This window comes from Solea solea, chromosome 19 (assembly GCF_958295425.1).
Source record: "Solea solea chromosome 19, fSolSol10.1, whole genome shotgun sequence".
In the NCBI taxonomy this organism is placed as follows: Eukaryota; Metazoa; Chordata; class Actinopteri; order Pleuronectiformes; family Soleidae; genus Solea; species Solea solea.
The window spans coordinates 10,210,727-10,233,443 of record NC_081152.1 but is presented as its reverse complement, the minus strand read 5'-3'; the positions used below and the strand labels follow the sequence as shown (position 1 = coordinate 10,233,443).

Here is a 22,717-nt window from a genome sequence, read left to right as displayed (position 1 = left end):
TGTCTCTTCTTCCAGATCAAGTTCACAAACATTTGCCGGGTGGAGAAGCTAGTTTTATTAAACCTCCATGAGCCTACACTATTTTCTGCAATCAAGTCCTTTGTGCCACACAGTGAGAGGAAGGCAAGGGGAAGACTGTGTTGCATTTTGGTTTAAGGGGGGTGGTAAATGAAAATAAATTACAAAATAGATTTACATGCATTTGCTTCTCATAAAACTTTTTTTTTTATGTTTTAGATAAAAGGGACAAGTCTTCAAGTAGCTTGCAGAGTGCAGTTTCCATTGTTTTAATGTTCAAAAGACACAGGAAAACAATTGTAAACCATACAAACAGAAGACTGGTCTATGTGTGGTACTGGGAAAAATAAAAATGATAAAATACCACCCATATATATTATGTTATGACTTATGTCAGAAAATGCAATGAAGTTAATGAACCAAAGTACCACGTAATTAGTCATAATCTTCATAGTCCATAAAGATGTTGCCTTTTAAAACTTAAAACATTACAGTGTGTAAAATGCCTACCGCTTTACTTTTCCATTGGATAATGGGAGATTGGTGTTGTCAGCATCAATCCATGTCTATCTTACTGTCTATATAGTAGTAAACAGAACATTGTTGATAATGGACACCTATGTGGAATGTACTAACAAATCTGACAAACGCAACATTGAACTTTGTAAAATGGTCATTTTGATTTCAAATTAAAATGTTTTATTTTTCAAAAAAAAATGCAGCAAAAATCTTTTTAATGTATCATTTTTTTTTTAAACAGAAAACTGGAAATAAGATAGAAAACCAGACATTGTTTACTTGTCTATTCTAAATGCTAATTATCAGCCTATTTTTTAATACTTTGAGTTGACGTTGCCTTTTCACAAAATTCACAGCATTTGTTCGTCACAGAGCAAAAATCACAGAGCAATTCCAGAACCTTCATCCTCATTCTTGTGTCATTATCCACATCTCAACATGGCTCATAGCGGGTGGTTGATGCAGGTTAAAAACACTGGAATCTCTTTGCTTCATACTAAAGGAGTATTTGCTTAAACAGTGTGCTTTGAGATAGCATGAAGAATAGCATAGCAACTAGCCCTGGGCTGTGTTTAGATGGTTGATTAATTCATGCTAAAATCCCTCTTGATATGCAGCTCACTGCTCCATCTTCACTTAGGAATTCAACTGAACACACATGCAGAGCTAAACTGGGCTGTGGGAGAATGCTGATGGGGGATCTATGGCTTGTATCAGCGATGTTGTGGCATGTGCCCGCCATCAACAGAGTTACATTTCCTGACTTCTGACTGTGTGGAGCATGTCGCCGTCACTCTGTTGACCCTTATCTCGAGTCTCTCTCACCAAAGGGGAACGGTGGAGGTCCCGCTCGCTCTGAAGTGGCACGAGAATGTCAGGGTCATGGTGTGACCCGCTGTAGACACCTGCTGAAATGGTCCACTCCACATTCCCCCGCAGACTTTTATAGATATGAACAGTGGGACGGAGCCACTGGGTGACTTTTAAAATAAAGTAGTAGGGCAACAATTCAGTAGTACTATAAATATATCGCGATACAATTTTCCTCAGTGATCAGCATTTTGCAAACACACTTTGAGACGTGACATAAATGTTTAACCGCAGACAAAAACAATTGATTCCGGGATATCTATTTTATAAAGAACATATACTCTTAATTATTCTTTTTACTTATAAAATAATAATATTAATATTGTCTGATGCTTTCAGATGAAAAGGATACGGTTATGAGGGTTCCAGGACTCTATAATTAAGTTTTTATTTTACTACAAAAATGACAGTTTTGACAGGAGCACTTATTTTTCTCGCGTCACTCTTCCTGTGGATGGGAACTACACGGAAGTCACGCAACTCTGGAGGACAACAGTTGTCTTCATGGAATCCGGATAAAAATAGCTCAGTCCAAGTCCCCCCCCACCCCCCCAGACTCCACACTCCTGTATTCTCTGCCCACTCCTCCCACAGTGAGTGATGATTAGCAGCTCTTGAGCACCCTTGCCTCTGCTGACATCTCTTTGTGTGCCACACTGAACATCCCAGTGTGTGCGTCTTATTTCTGTGAACACTGTGCTGCTTCTGTGTGTGTTGTATGTGACGTCAGCCTCACATACAGAGCTACTGTGGACGCCGGCTCCTCCCAGAGAGCACGGTACAATTTTGCCTAATGGGGTAATTTTGTCCGCAAAGATAATCCAAATCCAATAATCCACTAACAGGCAGGGGAGACCTCGCTCCCTGTTTCCCTTCTCGCTGCACTCTGCTGACTTGGTGGTGCACTGCAGATGGATCGCTTTTTCCCCCCCCCCAAGGCCTCCTCCCTTTTGGAGAACAGCATCCTATGGAGCTCACTGCTGTAAAACCCATCAAACAAGATTCATTTAAATTCTCACAAACGGTTGGAGCTGAGCTACTCTTACTGTGCCGAGCACAAACCTGCATTTATAAAATTATGATCAATCAATAACAAATCAATATGAATCATCTTTATCCGTGAGACAAGTCGGTGCAGCGCTCGGCCCTTCACAGTGAAATATATGAGAAGTGACACATGGCATGCTCCAGCTTTAACTGCTGCTGCTGCTGCTGCTGCACAGTCGTTTAGCAGCAGAATGACGTATGAAGAAAATATGATGTTATTCATCCTAAAATGCCAAGCACATGCTTTGAGCATTGTAGTGGCACTGACCTAAGCATAATGCAAGATAAATGACATCAGAGCGACAATGAAGTCCACCCCGACCTTTAATTACCAACCTGCCTCTTCCTCTCGCTCTTGTTCCCTTGTCTTTAACTCACTCCCCGGGGATTAGGGAGTTCATTAACTTTTGAGTTCCATAAAGCTGCGTTGAGTCTTGTGAATTATACTCAAAATCAGTCTCCAGTTTACATGATGGTCACAACATAAACAGGTGCAGTTTCAATAATTACTTTGTGTGTGAATGGATTACTGAGAATGGGCTTAAAGTCTTATCTAATAGACTTGATCGTGGATGTCAGGAATTATGCCAGGAGGAAGTTTTGAAGACAGCAGCACTGAGAAGCCTCTAATAAAAACACAACACATCTACAAAGACGACAACTTCTTCTCTCTGGTCTTACCGTAAAAGTTTTTGAATGCGTTTTCTCAGCTACTTTAAACTTAAACATCAGGGAGGATCTAAAAAGAAACATCCAGAAAGAAGGCAGACCGTTACCTTAGATCCAGATTAAGGCCGGGTGATACATGGTCAAACAGGTTATTTCGATGAAGCATGTCGGTTGTTAATAATTATTAGGATAAATGTCGCATGAAGACAGATGAGTGAAAGTCGGAGAAACCACGAAATGATGTGGTTTTTATTGTTTTTATGGACAGAAAACGTGAAGAACAGAAACATTTCACACATCTAAGGTAAAACATTTGCACGTGTTATACCTGTATACCTATACCTCTGTTTATGTAATGCATATACATATCCACATATCACTTTTGTTGTTATAAGTTATATTGCGATATTTACCGTTATCAAATTATTGCCCAGCCCCACTTCTAGCATATTCATTTAGGTGACACCAGTTATGAAAATGAGGAGTAGACAGAATGCTTTATACTAATAAAAAAAATTATTATACATAAACACACAGTAGACGACTTTGTTTCTCTCTGAATTTTAATTATTAATCCGTCTGCTCTTCACTGTTATAGTGAGAGCCCTTTAGGGCTCGCAGTATTTTTCTTTTTCAAGCTGCTTTCACCACTAAAGTGAGAGACTCTCATTTGTTTACACTGAAGTGCACTTGAGTTTAACCCTTTGCCCTCTTTTTTTTTTTTTGAGCATTATCGCTGAGCCACAGCTGATTTCCCAGTGTGCCCTCTGAATTTCCCACTCAGGTGAGCGTTTTCTGACCCCAGTTTCAGCTCACGTCCTCACTCAGGCATCCTGTTTTGTCAGTAATGATCCAAAAAGTAACAACATTATGTTGTTAGCCAATCCATAATCTATTTGTCTATGCTTATCGATTAGTTAGGTCTGATTTACAGCCTGTTATTTTAACAGTATCCCAGTACAGTATATCAATGATCAGATCACTTACTGCAGCTAATTCTATTCTAGGCTGAATCCTATGACTCGTACGGTAACCCTAATTATTCCTTTCTTGTTTGTTTATTGATTTGTATATCTGTTGTGAGATGAGTGATTCAACGCAGACTGAACTTTTACTGTAGACATTGTCATGCTTGTCATGCAGGGCGCTAGTTTGTCATAGCTACGGTGTCAACAGCCTGTGTCATTGTTGCATGATTCACACACACACACCCACACCCACACCCATCTGCATGCTTTTATTTTGATAGACGTGAAGCCATATTGCCACAAACTATTGGCACTTGTACACATGGATAAGCAGACGGCATCACTGCCATGTTTTGTTGTATGTGCAGTCGGATTTGGCATGACAAAATTATTTGTTTACCATTTCATGAAGATGATATTTGTTCCTTAAATTGTTGAATAGAAAAAAGTGTAACAGATTAGTGGATAGCGGGAGTCCGGTTTATTTATGGTATGATTGTGGACCTGATGGATATTTGTCATTTTTGTAATAATCTGTATTAGCCAATTATTAATACACTAGTCAGACGGCTATTACACATCACTCACTCTTACTCAGAAACTTGTTAAATGCTTTGTGACTAAATCTATATTTTTATTTGAGTCAAACTTCAGTTGAGTCAAGCAGTATCAGTTATTATTTTTACACCTATATTGTTTTATCAGATGGAGGGGAGAAAATCGAATTTGACACCCAAAAAAAATATTGTGCCATCAGCTGATTTGTAGAAATTTGGAGAAACAAAACCAAATGCTCATTAATAACCAGACGTGTTTGCTGACACCTGTAATATTCGCTTTTGAAAGTAAAAAATGTACAATGATCAGCACAGCCGGTCTGAAGAATTCTCCTTATCTATCGACTGTTTTCTTCGAGCTTAAAGATGTAGAACCAACGGCATATTTATTTATTTATGCAAATTCACTTGGGGCAGACGAGCACACGTCACACAAGGTCTTCATTTTAACTTCTCATCCTCAAGTGCAACTTCTAATTGTGTGAAGGCCTGTTATGCTTTCCCCTCAGGAGTTACCTGTGATCTCTGGCTTCATTACAAAAGCCTTTGTCGGTGTGTGTGTGGGCGGTGTTGGGAGCCAACTACATCACACGATGCAATTACATTTATAGCAATTAAAGGTTGCCTATACTGAAGAACCTCTGCCCCAGCTTGTGGGATGTTCATTGTTTAATAGCTGTTATTAATTTAAATGGGAAATTGCACCATTCTTTGTAGCGAGCTAGTCTTAGCCGGACTAACATACCTGGATAATGTGATTCATAGTCCAATTACTCCTGCATGTATGCGCTTAGTCGGACTGGAGTCGGACCTGGCGTTATGCGCATGCTTCAAAATTTCCTCCCCAGTCTTTGCCCCAAAAGTAGAAGGAGACGAGGTAAAAACTGCAGTACCGTTGCTGGAAATCATACGGAGAGATACAGCAGTTGTCCGGTTGCCTGTCTTAGTCCTACTATGGCCTTATCTCTCTGTGTCATTCATTGCAGAAACTCAGTTAATGTTTGGTTTTACTCTCAGCAGCTTGTTTTTGAGCTGATAATAAATCATCAGAGAATTGCATTGAGTGAAAGGTCATTTGAGAGAAGGGGAAACTTTAAGTTAAAACTTTCTGGCATACTTTTGTATTGGCTTTTAGTTTTAAACTGCATCCTATCTGCTATATAAAGATGCTTAAATTTGACTTCCACAGGTTAGGCCTGGCAGAAAACCTGAGCCTGACTCTTACAAAAGGGAATCAAATCTTCTGGCTGTAGGGAAATCTGTTGTTGTTTTTGTTCCTCCTTTAATTTATTTTGTATCTGTCGAGTAAGAATCCAACAGGTTCAACAGGATATTACATTCATGAAAGTGCACAGGGACTTGGTGTCAGCCTCATCACACTTTATCTTTTCATGAAAGACGTATAAACAGCATAGTGTCTCTACAAAGTATACATCCCTGGACTTGATCCACATGGCATTAAAAACATAATCATTGCAAAGGTGCAGCAACTTTCTTTCCATCTGGTTCGTTTAGACTGACCAACTTGGATGTAGGGCTGCAACTAACAATTATTTTCTCGATTAATCGATTAATCGTTTGGTTGATAAAATGTCAGAAAATGTTGATCAGTGTTTGCCAAACCTGGAAAGGATGATGTTCACCAATGTCTTGTTTGGTCCAAAAAGCCCCAAATTATTTAGTTTTAATGTTTTCTTTGTTGTATGGAGCAAAGAAACCAGAAGATATTCCCATTTAAAGAAGCTGAAAAAAATCAGAAAAGTTGTTTTTAAATGCTTAAAAACACTCAAACCGATTAATCGATAATTAAAATAGTTGACGATTAAATGAGGAATTGTTCCAGCCCTGCTTGAACGCATCCTCACAAATATCCATCTGTATTCAACACAGATCTAAGGTTTTGTTTGAGTTATTTATGAGCTCAGATCACACTGAGGTGACGGCATCTTTTACCTTGGACTTGGAGGGTTTAGTAATCTCCAAAATGCTTGGAATACATAAACAGAGTCTGAAAAACATACGAATTAGCCCAAACAATAACCATGTTTTCAAGGTTTGGAGCTGTGGAGTGGAAATACCTCACAGGTTCATTCCCCTCCACCCTAACCTTCAGAATAAAATACTAAGCAGAGAGCATGACGGCACCTCCCTTCACTTTAGAGATACTCTGAACATCTGTTTTGCTAAACTCTGCCTCCAAATGAGGGGAAATGTAAAGGTTGCTCCCAAAGAATTGCAATGGTCTGCAAATTCTCGATGAAAACCGAGGAGGTGAGATCGTGACAGAAAGTGTAAGCCAAGTCCTGCTCCAGTTTAAAAGGTCACGCAGAGATCAGTCTTATTGAGCCAGAAGAGGGGAGCTGGTAGATTTCTGTGGTTTAGTGGATAATAATAGCCCCCGGTATTGAGTGGTGTATATACCTGCTTCTTAATGAGTCGGGGTAAGAAACCAAGCGGAGAATCTGAACTCCCATTTAGAAGCCTTCCGATAGAGATTCCCGATTTGACCGGTGCCATATATGAAGTGGAAGTTCACAGATGTCACCTGCAGCCAAGCTCCTATTGGACGATACTTATTTGATCGTTATTTATTGTCTATTTTCGTCTAAAAGGGAACATAATATACAATATTGACATCATGTATAGACGAAGACCAAAGAAACAAGCAATTTATTCTTAGGAAAATGTTTAAAATCAAGTTAGAAGTAGGCCCCCTAGTGGCTATATAATATATTATTACTTCCTGTTAAGCTTCAACTGACAAACTAGAAGAATTCGATTAACCTTAAGGTCGGTCGATGTATTGCAAAGAATGTGACTGTGAGAGCTTTTGCGATTCTGAACAGTGGCACCGGTGGAATTTTAATGACGTCGGCGGCCAAAGATGCAGTCTTGCGGTGATTAGTCGGAATTACTAAAAGAGACAGGTGTGAGTGTGAGTGCAGCGAGACGCTGAGGAAATACCCCTCGACTCAGAGCCATGTAAATATAGCTGTGAATCTGCAGCGCAGGAATGCGACCAGGATAGCATAGATTGACACTAGAGGTCTGGAACCGAATCCAGCCAGTAGACAAAGTGTATACACGGGCTTCTGGACTCAACCATGCAATATGGGGGACAATTGCAAGCCATTAAATCCAAGTATACTACCATATTTTTTTTAATCAGTCCCCATATCCCCTCCACCTCACTGTCAGACCGAGTTTACACACTTCTCATTAGAGAACACTCAAGGCTAAATCCCAAGCTTGTCTTAAAATGTATGCGTCAGTGTCCTCTGTCATTATATTCACTGAGTTGATACTGGGAGTGTGGGCATAGTAGCTCTCATTCTTATGTTGTAGTCTGGAGATTAATTTTAAGCCCTTATTTACAAGCGTAATGTGACCATATTATATACAAAGTGATGAAGAGAAAATGAAGGAACCCAGTGGAGCACTTTGCAACGCTTGGAGAACTCCTCAGGGAGTGTGCAATGCAGGAGAGATGGAAAGAGACTCCTCTGCTGACACTGCTGCTCAGCATACCTTCCCCACACCTCTTGCATTTCAATGCCTTCATTCAGATGCATGAACTTTGATTCTTCTGACTCAGTGGAAGTGCAACAAAAACAATTCCCTGAGCCACCGAGAGTCAGTCATTGTGCCAAATCTTAATTTAAACCACTTCATTTTTCGGCGGTCTCTTTTATGCTCTTCCGTTGGATTATACGAATTTGACAGATCAGGGTCTAGCTCATTAACTGTCAATGTCGTCTTTAGAATGTATGAAGTGAACATTTACGGCTGAGGGTATTTTTCCTTCCCATAAATAGACAAAAACCCACAAAAGATCCTGTCAGTGAGGATACACTTGCCAATCATATGTGTTATACAGCCTCACTGAGCTATTGAAGCTGTATCAGAGCACTGGGGGGGAGATGAGTCTTCATTACAAGCACTGTGTACTCTATTTATTTTTCATCAATCCCCCCCAAGATGTAATTTCTGTCTAGCATAGTATATTAATATGCAGCTGAAATAAATTAGATTTTTTTGTTTGAGTAAAATAAGCTTTAAATTACTGTTCCCAGCTGGTAATTGGTTGGTAAGCTATTTTTGATCATTTTAATGCCAAAATGTAGTGTGTATATGTGTGTATATATATATATATATATATATATATATACACATATATGTGTGTGTATATGTATATATATATATGTATGTATATACATATATATGTATATATGTGTATATATATATACACATATATATGTATATGTATATATGTATATATATACACATATATATATAAACAAATAGGAAATATATGTATATGTATATGTATATATATATATATATGTATCCTGTTAAAACTAGAAAAAATGAGAATAAAAAAGTAATAAATACTAATCTAAACTAATTTGATTTAACTGTTAATGTATGGAAAATTCCTCTCTTTTTATAAAATAAACCTTTGCATAACACAGAATGTGCTTTCATTCATTTATGTATTGTGTCCAAACCTCTCCACAAATGTATAGAAAAGTAACATCCTTTCTGATGCCACAGCAATCCCATCACAGACTTCAGGCGCACAGAACATCTTGTGCCTCAGCCATTTATGTGCAGCCTCTGGCGTCTCTGTGTAGACGAGCGGGCTTTCACGACTTTTCAATTCAGCGCTTCTGCAGTGGCTCTTTATTCTGGGTCAGAGGGTATCTGGTTCCAGTAGGTTTGTGCAGATTGAATGAACATATGTCTGGTGAGGGAAAAAAAAAAAAAAAAAAAACACCTTGAAGAAGTGACACGTACAATTGATACTGGTGGACATGTACATTAAGAACGGAAATGTGGTGTGTATATAAGTACCGAACAATAAAGGAAAATCAGTGTTGGTTTCAGTTTGGTTGAATAACGTTGTGAGATTTCCCCCACTCTGGCATCTGTTTTTAAAAAAAATATACAGTTTCAGGTCTCACAAAACGCCATTTTCACGTGGACAAAACGCTAATACCATATAAAACTGGTGTATTTACCTAGGTCATGAACGGGCTAGTTAAAAAAACATTACATTCATAAATGGAAAAACATTATATTGCTATTATAGTGCTGAATACATCATTTTATTTTAACTCATATTCTGCATATGCAATTAAACTGAATAGAAAGACTTTTTATTTATTTATTTATTTATTCATGAAAAAGACATTGTTTTGTATATTATTCTGGGGTTCTTGCCCCAATGTGCATTATCACAGTCTTAAATATTTGCCAGAACGTACCCATTTTTCAAGTATTGGAGTAAAAGGCAAAGCTGAACATAACACACACACACACACACACACACACACACACACACACACACACACACACGCACACACACACTGCTTGAATTATTTCAGTGCTGTAATTCCACAAAGCAAACCAAACAAAATGAGAAACACACAAATCCGCTCAGAGTACATGTATGTGTAATACACCGTGTTGTGTATATTTCAAATGCTGATGTGTAATTCCTGAAATAAGGTGTGAACAATGTGAAGATAAACTGATGTGTGGGCCATTGAGGTTTTTCATTGGATGGAACTAAAAAATAAAAGGCCAGGAAATTCACGCAGGTGATCCTGTGATCTTGGGAGGTTTTATTGGTTTAAATAAAGGGGTGTCACAGTGGTTTAAAAAAAAAATGCATAAAGAGCCGAAGCAAAGGTAGCAGCCCTCAGAAGAACTGTAATGGTGTGGGTTTAGGAGAGGAGGCTTTTGATCGCTTGGCACAGCCGCACGCGCAGAAAACTACAACACACAGTGTCTCGTTAATCTGGAAATACAATTATGCTAGGGAGTGGTTGCTGATTCGAGAAACAGCTTTAAATGGGTTTACTGTTATCAAGTGCAAAGAGGTTTCTGAATTCACAACTTACCGAAAACGTTAATAGTGCATAGTTTTGGCGCGATCCAATTTTGGCACTTCCTCTGTACAGCAAACAATGCAGCGCTTTGTTTTTCTGTGCCTCACCTAAGGAAGCACATATACCTTTTATTGAAGTGTCTGAGGCGTCAATAGAGAAGACGATTAGTGCCCTTTTCCTAACGTCAGACACCGCTGATAGTTGTCTGGCAGCCACTCCATCCTCAGTATACCTCCATTTCTCGTTCATATAAAAATGTCCTCACTCTAGTTTATCAAAAAAAAAAAAAAAATGAGGAGATGCATATATTACCACGTTTGTCAGTAGACAGGTGTGCTTGTGCATATGGCTTTGTAGCAAGTGCATGTGTTCAGGCGCTCCACGTGCAACACTGATAAATGACTTCACACTGCCAATGTGACACCTCTGTGACAATCACACGCTACAGCGGGCTCGTGCCTTTCTGTCTTGGGACGTTTGTGTGTTTATGACGAGGAGAAATGCATCAGCGAAACTCATCCTCTCATCTAAGGGTGCATTCGCACCAGCCCTTCTTTATCGGATCCTAGTTTGTTTGCTCAAACGTAGGTCTCGGTTCGCTTCAAGCAAACCAAATGCAGGAAGCAGACTCCAATGCAGGGCATTGTGGGTACAACGCAACCAAAACATGTGCGCGTAGAGTGATAGCCGGGTGAAGTGGCTGAGCCCATTGTTGCAGCGTAGATGTGTAGTATGTTTGCGTTAAAACAAAAATAAAAGACCAAGACCGATGGCAGAAACACAATAGATGAGCACGTTTTCTTGTCTTCTTCTTCAGTAATTCTTGATGCAGTGAATACATTATTCATTTCACTAGAGTTCAGTGTGAAATCAAACTTGGACCGGTTGAATGTTGCAACACCCGAATTGAACCGAGTCCCCAATCGTACCGAGTCTAGCGGACTATTAGGTGTGAAAACGACCTAAGTGTGCGTTCTAAATCCCCCTCTATGGGATTTTACACACATACACTTCCATGTAAACACACGTACATGCGTTGAGAATGCGGGCCACTCGGGCCATGTCGAGGTTTAAATACATTACATGTAGTCCAGCTTGAAGACTAGCTGCCGTCAACGATACAAACATGTTTTCTAAAGTGACTCAGTTTGTTTTCACCCCCACATTCATTCTCCCACAGCCTCTCGTCTCAATTCAGGTCAGTTTACGGCTGTTGCAACTTCAGATATGTTGACCCCTGACCTTTGCTATTTGACCTCACTTCAACTCTGTTGCACAGCACAACTCGGCACCGTTTAGTTCATCGTGTAAGTGTGTCACTGCAGATTTAACTATGAGGAGTCCCCAACCAGCCTTTTGTGTCTTTTCTCCCACTCCCACTCCCACCACCACCACGATGCCCTGTGATTCAGCCACAGAGTGCAGGTCATCACGGCTACACATGCACAGTGTTTGATGGAGCCATGTACTGGCTGAAAATGTAATTATAAATAATATATAACAATGGCGTGAATGGATTTGACCTTTGAGCTACAGTTTGGACCAAAACTAATTTGACCTTTGTACATGTGTGGAGTGTTTGACTTGTTAATAGAAATCGAGTCAGTTTGTTAGATTCTACACCATGCTATTTGTGGTTAAATATGAATCTCCATATTTCATGTTTTAATACATCAGTATTCAACAGTAGTTTGTGTAGTCGGTATTCTGAGTATATGCTGTTACATACAGATCCTTTTCTAAAAAGAACACGAAGGCTTTGTTCACTCGCTGGAGAGGAATCATTAATAAACTGAATGAGCAGCTCATACGTCTTTGTGAAATAAACAGACTGTGATTTAGTTGTTTTGAGTAGAGCCCCAAGGGAATTATAGCTTCTTTAAGTGGAAAAAAACGTTTAAATTCAGGTTGTAGTTTGGTTTTTTGGGTCTCTTTTTCTGCAGCTGAAGCCATGTTCAAAGATTACGGTTTAAATATACATTCATTCAGTTAATATTAGTATTTAGCTGACCACAGCTCAGTTTAGTTTAGAGAATACATGTGTGTGAGGCTCACGTTTGCTGGCCTCACGTCTTTTTTTTTCCAGCGGGTTAAAGAAGCAGGATTGGGTCATCTATGCACTGACCAAGCAGTTAGGAGCAGACTCGCATGACTCCTCCTCTATTTTTCAGCCTCGACAACACACACACAAAAGTGGAGAGTGAGAAGAGGGATTTTGGTTTTTATGCTGTTGGAAAAGTGGTGTCACTGATTCAACGACAATACAATCGTATATAAACGTGTATGATTGTCAAAGGACTTTTATATTGTGGTTGCTAAAAGTAAAGTCCCCCAGTCTGTGACTGCTAATTCATTCTTTCAGTATTGACACTTTGGTGTGAGAGCGACATGAACGTTCACTCACTGTGGCAAAAAAGAGTAGGTATAAGACAAGATGGATGAAGAAGTAGTACAGAAGGAAGTCAAAATGGGCCCTGAGATGGCGCGATAGCGAGAACGGATGATGAACACTACAGCTGCTACGAAAGAGAATCAAGTGAAGTAAAATGAGCTTGAGTGTGCTTTTCAGTGTCTTTTACTCAGGTTGTTATTGCACGTGTAGTTCAATGTACTGAGTGACAGGAGTGGGCCTCACGGGTGTCCTCTGCACAGAGCGGCGTCTCTGTTGCATAATGCACTTGGAAAAACAATGAATTAGCCTGGTATCGTGACTGTGTGTGCGCACGGCGCTGGTTGTATGTAATGTGTGTTTGCTGTTAGGCGAAACATGTGTGAGGTAAATGCAGCTGCAACACAAAATCCCAAATTTCCAATCCGCTTCTCCTTCCGTGGTGTTAATCCCGTCCTAAACCCACACGTGCCAGCACCAACAGTCTGAACAAAATGCAACAAATGAGCAAAATACTGCGCTGCACTTTTGTTTAAGGCGAAAATGTTTGCGGTGGAAAGTGATAACTTAATTAAGGCAGCATGGATTGAATGTCTTGCATGTTTTTCTTCTTCTTTTTTTTTAAGTACTGAAGTCTAGTCACTCAATGTAACTCGCCGTGTGACACACATGACGGCAACGACAACAAAAAAAGTTAGATGCACTCTCCCAACCATAAATAAAAAAATACAACTGGAATTTGAACACAGCATTTGTGCATATCCAGGTATGTAGCATGTAAATACTATGATCCACCCACTCTCAGAAACCCTTCACTTGACCTGCACAGCCAAAAATATAAAATAAAATAAAAAGATTCTTCATTCTTTTAAAAATGTCCTAATTTAGCACAGTGAGACCCGACCCGACCGAGTTTGAAGGTAGAATGGTTGCAGTTTTGTTCACTCCAGTTCGAAACGTATTTTCAACTCGCTCCCACTCAGCTGGTCTTTTTTTTCCTCAGAGCTTTGTCTCCTGTTTTCTCTCTGTCACTCGATTTCAAACATTGGAGACAAAAACAGAAGAGAAATGAAAGTCAATGAAGGGCTAAAGCGGTGAGAGCTGGTGAAGAGCAGGAATACAAAAACCAAACAGAACAAATAACATGATACTGGTGAAGTATCCAAGGCCAGCCTGGTCAGTGAGCAGGTCAGTATTTTGGTGGGATGACCACCACCGGGTCACCATTCTTTGGCCGCCACATGAGCACCTGGGCATCATTGGCGTTGGGCTTGACCATGGCATTAGAGGCGATGGACTCGTTCTTGCCGAGGATCTGGGGCTGTTCTTGGATCACAGGCTCGTTCAGAACAGCCCGCTGACCCAGAGGCTTGTCGGGGTCCACTTTGATGTGGAGCCGCATCCTCCAGCGGATTGTCTGCAGAACGACAGTCTCTGAGTTGGCCTGGTTGATGGCCACCAACCAGGTCGTAAAGCTCTGGTCACGGTGGATGCTGCTAAGCTGAGGCACGTTGCTGTCACTGACTGGCACACTCCACGTCACGCTGGGGTAGAAATTGTCATTCATACTAACGGTGAATTTGCTGTCCCTCTTGGTGGGGCCCACAACAGTGCAGGTCTCCGTGGTGTTGCCATACCATGGGTAGTTAACGCCGTCTGAGTCGCTGATGGCCTGGATCTTGCCGTCGCGCAGGTCCGGGAGCTCCCAACTCGACCTGGAAGTACAAAGGAATCGTTAATAACGGAGCTTATTTTTGCATTTATTGAGCTCAAAACGCTATCACAACCTGGATCTCCTAAATCGTTGTTTTTGATGATCATTTCCATGAGTTATAAGATGATATTGTATTCATAATCAGTGCTAAAGCAAAGTCTTTGAGCATTAAAGACCTCTGGGGAACCACCGCAAAACAATAAACCGTACCCAATGATACCTTGTGTCAAACAATCCGACCGTCCTGTTCCAACAACAAAGTGTTTGTATCTCAGGGATCTCCATCTTCGTATTCAGTAACCGTCCATCGCTCAACACATGCAGGACGGATGCAAAAGGTTAATTGAAATCCTCACAGTCAGCACTTTCCAGCCATTTCCAGGCTGCTGCATAAAAAATACAACACAATAAAATAAATTACTGTGACACACACAGCAGGCAACACTGGACAGCTTAAGTGACCGGGTACTTCTCTGTCCACCTATTGATTTTTCCGTCCACTCCAGCAGACGGATTACCTTTCCTTGCCCGAAGCTGCAGGAGCAGCAGAGCAGGGGAGATAACGGTGTGATCACAGCCACATGACCTACAACCTGGGTGGCCAGGATTCATGTTGTGATTTTTTTTTTGCACTCACCCAGAGGGCAGGAGTAGCAATGCAGACGTGATATTATCCCGTCCTTTGTGAATGTGCATATGTGCATTTTTTTTTGTGTGTGTGGAAGATAATCACATAATCCTCTGAGCTAATGCCCCAGAATATGACTTTAATTTGAATATCCAGCTTTATATTTGGACAAACACGGCCTTCCAAGCACATAGTACATAAACACAGAAACTGTATTTGTATGCTGCGTCTTTCATGTGACTCGAGCAATAGCACGGGGATTGAGTGTGTGTGGATACAGCAGCAGTGCAGGGGCAGGCAGGGGTGAGAAGCATTTATCTTGTCATTCTGCTGACCGATGTTTTGAAGGAGTGGAGTTCACTTCTGAAATGTTTTTTCGTGAGCTTTGCAGCCATATCGCTTTACTAGCCTAATGTTGAGGAAGCCCCTGTCTGTCTTGGCATGTCATAAATCATCTTCCTGTGGCCATTTTGGAAATGTGGAAGCCGAGAAACACACAGATTTTGAATCTAAAGGACATTTGTTGATGTTTAAAAGCCTCATGCTGGCGATTGATGTGGTATATATGGTACTTTCCATCAGATATTGAACAATGCACCAGCTCACTACCATGACTAAAAATGAATAAGGGTAAAATGTACATCAGTTGTGGGAATATGCCGTCAAGAGCGGAGGTTCCAAGAGACTGAACATTAAGCAGAGTGCACTGCGCACAGGTGCAATACACAGCATAAAATCATCTGCCCACTGAGAAACTTGACATTGCAGCAATCTGGCTCACTTCCTGTTTGTGTCTACATTGCCTCTGTATGTGTGTGTGTTAGTGACAGAACCTCAGGGATTCACACACTTCTTCAAAGAAGAAATTACTCAACTGTGTTGCAATGTGACCACTGAGCATGTCAGTTATTGCAAATGCCACCTGAGCTCTCAGCAGCGATTACCAGTGAGGGGCACTTGTACCCAGTAGGAGGTTCTTGGATGAACAGTGGAGTAGCTCAACTCATTTGAAAAGTATAGTTTGTTTATTATTAGTATTATACATATTTGACATTGTTAGCTAAGAGATAAATAGTTTGGCATCGTAGCTACAAGTCATGGATACATAGTCAAAAAATGACTATCCGACTGATATCGGTATCGGTCGATACAAAAAGTGGCATCGTCTCATCCCTAGTGCTGAAAAACGCATAAAACTGTGGATCAAGTCATGGCTGAGAGTATAAGTTATGGTTCGAAGCAAAAGTATGCAACATCCGTTTCCCGGTCAACTTGCTCTCATTGGTTATTGTGGGGTTTTGTTAACACCCCAATCGCTGTTCAATGGTAAATATCAAATAAGTTTGATCCTTACGATTTGAAATTGGGAATACTCGGGGGCGACCGATGATGTTAAAATCGTCTCTTTTAACCCCTCACACTACACACTCATTTGTCCAGATAATCTGTCCAAATCAGCCTAAAATCTGAAGGCACTCACGACTGTCGGAAGGATCGAAACCTGGCCAATTATCGTCTAGTGTGGGGCGGCCCTAAGAAACATTTGAAAGATCCATTTACATCCGTTTTACATCTCCATCAGTTTGTGTTTGTCTACTTGCTCGAGGAACAAATTAGTATTATTTGACCTAACGGCTGAGTGCCTTCGTATTTCTGCATTGTTCAATATTGTGTATAGCTGTGAGATCCTCCTCCTCCTTCCTCCCTCTGCAAACAGCTGAGACTGTAAAGGGTCCAGCTTCTGCAACTGCATGGCGCAAACGGGACCAAATGAACCAATATTGAGATAACATGTGCTTGTTCAATAGTGTGACTTGACACTAAAACATTAAAGTGCCCAACTGGAACATAATGAAACAGTTGGGACACACAGTAAATGTTGATGTTGAACCTTAGTGTATGTAACTAAAGCAGCCTGCGAGGCTTTGCAGTGGTGTATGGAGGTTGCAACAGTTTCCTGTTTGACAAAAGTGAGAAGCCATGCGCTCTTCTCATGGAAACTAGGAGATGTGACTCAACTCAGACACAAAGCAATTTGTGATATTTCTAATGTTGAGAGTGTAGGCCTGATGATGGCACTGTAGGGTTACACACATTTAGGAGAAAGGAGAAACTGTCTCTCTACCGAGAAAGTTCAATCATGTGAAAACAGCTCATTTCCTGTTTCTGCAGTTTTGTTGTGACACACGAGAATCACACGAATATCTAAATGAAAAAATGTCGACGATACTTTGAAATTAAGACTTGACCAGTGCTATTTTTAGCTATTTTTTGGGGGGGGCAACACAGCATACCTAATGTAATCACAACACACATCAGTACATGTATGAGCATGTGTCTGTGCCCGTCTATAAATACACCCGTGCTGTCCAAACCTACTAGACTGCTCCTCGGTAAAACTGCTCTGAGAGACAGTGAACGTGTCCGGAATCCAGAGCACATCATCCCCAAAGCCAAATGAGAAATCATCCAAATTACAATCCTCAGCTGTTGTGTATAATCACAGCACAATGAAATCCCACTACCTTTTAAAGAAGCTAGTTAATGTGAGAGTGCGTCGGCAGCGAGCACAGGCTCCTCTCATGCATCCTAAGAGCGACTTAGAATTGAATATGGAGAATCAAGTGACCTTCGTAAGCTCCTTAAACTCTGTCAGCATCTGCTTTTTCGTTAGGAGGAAGGGTGGAATGACTCAGAAGTGAATATGAGTACATGTAAAATTGAGCACACAAGCGACAAAAGGCAAAGAGATTTACGGTGTACATGCAGTCCGGTAATTGCGTAGAGCGGAGATTTGTATATACTGTGTATATAAACAGTTTATACAGTTTTACTTTATTCACTCATGCGTTTCAGGAAGTTATCTCTTCATTTTGAGCTGGAGTTTCCTATCTATAGAGCTATGTGGTCTCATTCATCTTAAAGCACATTCCCATATGTGAGCGAGCTGCTTATCTTTGCTGTCTAATAGTTGACCAATACCACTAAGTGGCTATTATTAATGGACTTCTGTGGCAGTGTGTGTATTGTCAGAATTTAACTCTTTTCAAATGATAGAAGTAATAAATGCTACTTTTTTTTTTTTTTTAAATATCGAGATCCTTCCTTAAAACTGAGATGTTGCTTTTTCACATTTTACGGCCGTAGTAAAGTGAATATATTTGGATTTTAAACAACTGGTCAACTAAGACGAGGCATCTGAAGATGTAACTTGAGCTCTAGAACTTAAATAGTTTTGTGGTATTGACTAGATATAACACTTCCTCTGTCACCTAATACTGAGAATTTGTTGCCGTTGGAGATCAAATTTCAGTACCTAATCTCACCATCGTCACTGAGCCAATAGGCGCACGGCGTGCTGTTTCACTGAGATCTAACGGTGCTCTTGACTGGCTGTCTTGAGGCACACCGGACGTTTGCAACCAGAAATGGAGGTCATACTGCAAGGAGGAGAGGAAGAGGGGATGATCACATGTGTGGGTGTGTGACTGTGTGTTGTGTTTTAAGATGCTAGATGCTCGTTCAGCGAATAAAGTGACACAAGTGACGCAAGAAGCAAGTGATAATGCACGGGAATAAACATGAGAACAGAAAGTTACTGACAGACAGACTGGACGACCTGTGGGAAAGAATTTTACCATAATGTGTGACCTATTTTTTGTTGAAACTGATTTAATAAGCCTGGTTTTTAATTAAAAAGGGGTGGGAATCACATGCGATACATGGTCCACGATACCAATAATATCGCGATACAACGATTCTGTGATAATCAGTATATTACAAGACAATCGTATAGCCGATTGAACGTGGATGGGGCATCTCTTAACGCAGCTTTCTCCGCCATTATCCCGCTGTAAACTCCCTCTTCTTCACCCAAGTTTCCCTCATTCATTTGAGCAGCGCCGCCACGAGGATAAATGAAGTAGCGGCACCTGGCGAGTGAAACTGGCAGGGACTGTTTACTTTAGAGCGCCTTTATTTGTTCATTAAAATATTGATATTTGCCCTGGAGTATCAAGGAAGGAAGTTGATATATCACCATCCTTTAAGAAAACATATTCATGAATAAGACTAATCAAACATTTAAATAAATGTTACAGCGCTAAATATTTTTAAAACAAGATCGAACTAGTAAGAAATGTAATTTTGAAAAAATCGGTTTGTTCCCACAGTCGCTGTCTGTTTTTTTGATGGAAACAATCATGAACTAATGAGATTTTTAAAAAAAAGACAAAAGACCTTGAATGACAGCTAAACTTCAGCAAGATAAAAAAGTAAATAATTACAATACGCTTTCTTATTCTCTCACAATCTCTCCCATAGTGACTCTCACACTCATATAGTCATGGGGCCCTGATGGGGTGGAGGTTCAAGGGAGGGGACTGGGTCTCTAATCTTAGACATGCAGCACTCAAACATCCTCTGCTGCAGCGTCTATAGATAAAGCATATTTTGGGTGCATGTCTACTTGTGGTTGCCCCACTGCTGCAAATAAGGCCAACACTTCTTGTGCGAGATTTGTATGAACGTGCAAACACACTGACAAAAAGGAAATGGGGAGGAAAAGAAAAAGAACTTTCAGTGTCAACGGTGTACTTTAAAGCTGGTTCTGTTGGTGTTTGTCTTGTTAATAACCCTTGGTGCAAAATGACTGTATAGACAAACAGAGGCATCCGACAGGTCAGAGCAATTATTTTCCAGCACACTGTATACCGCACTTGTATCTGTCGGGTTTTGAAGTACTTTGTTGTCTGCCAACGTGGAGCCACAAGCTCACAAACAGTGTACTGCACACAGCTGAGCCACTAAGTGAACAAGTCCGTTCCTCTTCTCGTTTCTACCAATGCTATATCTTCCTGGAGGTATATGAAGTAGTGTTCATATACGCAGCACGGAGTGGTGATGGACATGGCAACTGGAAGAATAGTCCCCATTTTACCATGCAGTACAAAAACACTCTCACAATGCAAAAGAAGAAAAGTTTCTTTTTTTTTGACTGTTTGAGTCTGACACTAAACTGGTTTATATTTTAATACTAAAGCAACTGTGGTAGAATTTAATGCCCATCTTTGTTTTTCCTCTTTTTTTTCCTAATCAGTATTCAGTGTTTAGTGTAAACTAAAATCACTCGATCAACTCTAAATTAATGTGCAAATTGTTTGGTTATGAATTTGTCATTTAAATCGTTTTTTTTATTTGTTTCTTTTTAAACAAAAAGGTTATGAAATGAAATGGAATTTGTTTCTCAAATGTCAGAGCTGACAGGAAACTGAAACCTTTGGTGTTGGTTATTCAAAACAGGAGAAGGTGTCAGTCACTCTGACATCTGTGAAGTTTCACTTTTTCCACATTTTATAGTCATACATTATTATTCAGTGAGTAGTTGGTAATTATAATAACTGACAGTTGCAGCCCTACAAGTATGAGAAGACATCTTTTTAGTAAAGTTTCCATGTATGTCAGTACATATACTAAAATAAACAAGAATTTCAGAACAATCTAAATAGAAGCCACGTGTCTTTGTTGACATAGTAACTGTCTTAAACTACATTCTCAGTTAATTATCACATAATCTGACCGTCATGTCCCGCAAACTGACCGCGTGTCAGTGAGGTTCTGAATTCAAACATGATCCAAGCACTTGCGTCCAAACCAAACGCGCTCAGCAGATGCTCATCGACGAACTGTGTAAAAAGAGCCCCGTGATACTCACATCCCTTTGTTTCCATATGTATTGAAGAACTCCATGTGGTTGCACGCTTGAATCCACCCGATGGTCCACGTCTCCTGACAGGACACCGGCGGCACCAGGACTTGGGCATGAGCGCGGAAGTGCGGTGTCCGGTAACGCAGCACCACGCTGTTTGACTCGTCGATGCTGGTGGGGTTTGAATCGATGGAGGTGTTCACCTCCAGGACGATGACACTGTCTCGGAAACTCTTGGGTTTACACCTGATACTCTGGATGCAGCCCATTGCTTTAAACAGCAACACAATCCACAACGACGTCCAGAGGTCTGAAGGAGAAGACAGACGCATGGAAACAGCAGGGAAATCACCACAGGCGGTTCCTCGTCAGATCAACCCCTCAAAAATGCTTATGGGTATCAAAAAAAAAAAGAAAAACAAGTGTCATAAAAAGCCATGCATCTGTGATTCAACACAGGAGTAGAAGAAGTGGAGGCTTACACTGTCTTCATATTTGTGGAGCGCATGCTTTTCGGTGCGTAAAAAGCAACTTCAACAAACGAGCGCATTGGCAATAACTCTCCTTATCCGTGCATTTCGTGTTTTCATGCAGCAGAGATACAAGTTACTGCCTCGTCAATGAGCTCCAAGCAAAAAAAAGAAAAAGAAAATAGAATAGACTTCACCTTCAGGCAACATGCATCCAGTGGAGAGGTGTGCGTAAAAGGTTCAGGTTGATTATAAATAATGAACTAAAGAAACACCTACTAATGTTACATTTTAGCGTCGCATTTCCCTTTGGGTAATTCTTTATTATATTAAAGGCTAATTCCTGGCCTGAAATATCCTCATCAGCTTCATCCAGATGGCGTTTAAATTGCCCCTGAAAAATCTAACTTAAGATGGACATTTAAAAACGACAAATGGCAGATCAGATGTGACGCTCAGAGCTGCTGTGTCCGTTTAATCCGCAATAGACTCGGTTCAATTATCAGATTGCGTGATTGGACATTAATGCATGTGCGGATTAAAGGTTCACGTGGTGCGACTGTGTAACGACATGCAAAAAAAAAGAAGAAGAAGTGTACCTATAAAACAGTTCAGCAGAAAGTCTCCAATGTGTTGAGAGTGAGCGTCGGTTCCGCTCACAGTCTTCGGTCAGAGAGGTAATTATTCCCTTTATCTCCTCCACTCACACCCGCTCCCTATATCTGCTGCACATTATTTCACCGTCCCACACGGAGAGGCAGCATTCCCGCACATCCACAGTCGAGTTTGACACGGAGCACCGCTACACCCAGAGGACACCGCCGTGTCTTCAGCGCCCACTTCACAGGATCCATTCTTCACATTAGTGTGGATTAAATAAATTTAAAAAAATATATATATCTCAAGACGGACAAAATATCACATAGTTGTCCCGGTGCCGAGCGCCGCCGTCTCCCTCTGCGACGGGATGCACAGTTTCAGCCTAGATTCCTGCACAGGCTGTCATTCCTCTGAGCTCGTCCCATCGCTGCTGCTGCTGCTGCTGCGACGGCAGGTTCACCTCGCGACGCATTGGTCTATTTCAGCAGCCGGGGAAGCAGCACTATAAGTATCTCCGAGACGACACTTCCGCCCTGAGTTGCGAGCATGCTGGGAAATGTAGGCAAGAAGCGCTTTCTGCTGGGTGCGGCAAAATCACCAGAAAAGCTGCAACATGCAGGGCAATTTGTATCTATACATGTGCGTGTTTCATCAATGGGAGAGTTGC

The 22,717-nt window shown here is 40.8% G+C and overlaps 2 protein-coding genes across 6 annotated transcripts in view; one reads left to right on the top strand and one right to left on the bottom strand.

Moving 5' to 3' along the window:
* LOC131446400 (inactive phospholipid phosphatase 7-like) overlaps window positions 1-22,717 on the top strand; it is a 55,166-nt gene that overhangs the window by 23,798 nt on the left and 8,651 nt on the right. For 3 of the 4 annotated variants that reach the window (XM_058617592.1, XM_058617590.1, XM_058617589.1), the window contains exon 36: window positions 16-722. The exons of the other annotated variant lie outside the window; for it this stretch is intronic. In XM_058617592.1, the coding sequence (XP_058473575.1) occupies window positions 16-52 (37 nt within the window). In that variant the 3' untranslated portion in view covers window positions 53-722. Of the gene's footprint in view, window positions 1-15; window positions 723-22,717 lie in introns of those variants that run through there. 4 annotated transcript variants of the gene reach the window in all.
* fam78ab (family with sequence similarity 78 member Ab) lies at window positions 9,843-22,523 on the bottom strand. Of its 2 annotated transcripts, XM_058617597.1 has the most exons (3): window positions 22,050-22,521; window positions 20,987-21,290; window positions 9,843-14,646 (listed from the first exon to the last, which is right to left on the bottom strand). In XM_058617597.1, exons 2-3 carry the CDS (start codon window positions 21,247-21,249, stop codon window positions 14,121-14,123), a joined length of 789 nt encoding a protein of 262 aa, XP_058473580.1. In that variant the 5' UTR covers window positions 21,250-21,290; window positions 22,050-22,521; the 3' UTR covers window positions 9,843-14,120. The 2 variants fall into 2 exon arrangements, with proteins under 2 accessions (XP_058473580.1, XP_058473579.1); XM_058617596.1 differs by having other exon boundaries at window positions 20,987-22,523.

Bases quoted from the DNA above. Each gene is read 5' to 3' on its own strand.
- fam78ab (XM_058617596.1), bottom strand. From the start codon at position 21,312: ATGCGTCTGTCTTCTCCTTCAGACCTCTGGACGTCGTTGTGGATTGTG. The intron at 14,647-20,986 runs GTGAGTATCACG...TTGTACTTCCAG, and splicing joins ACATATGGAAACAAAGGGAT to GTCGAGTTGGGAGCTCCCGG.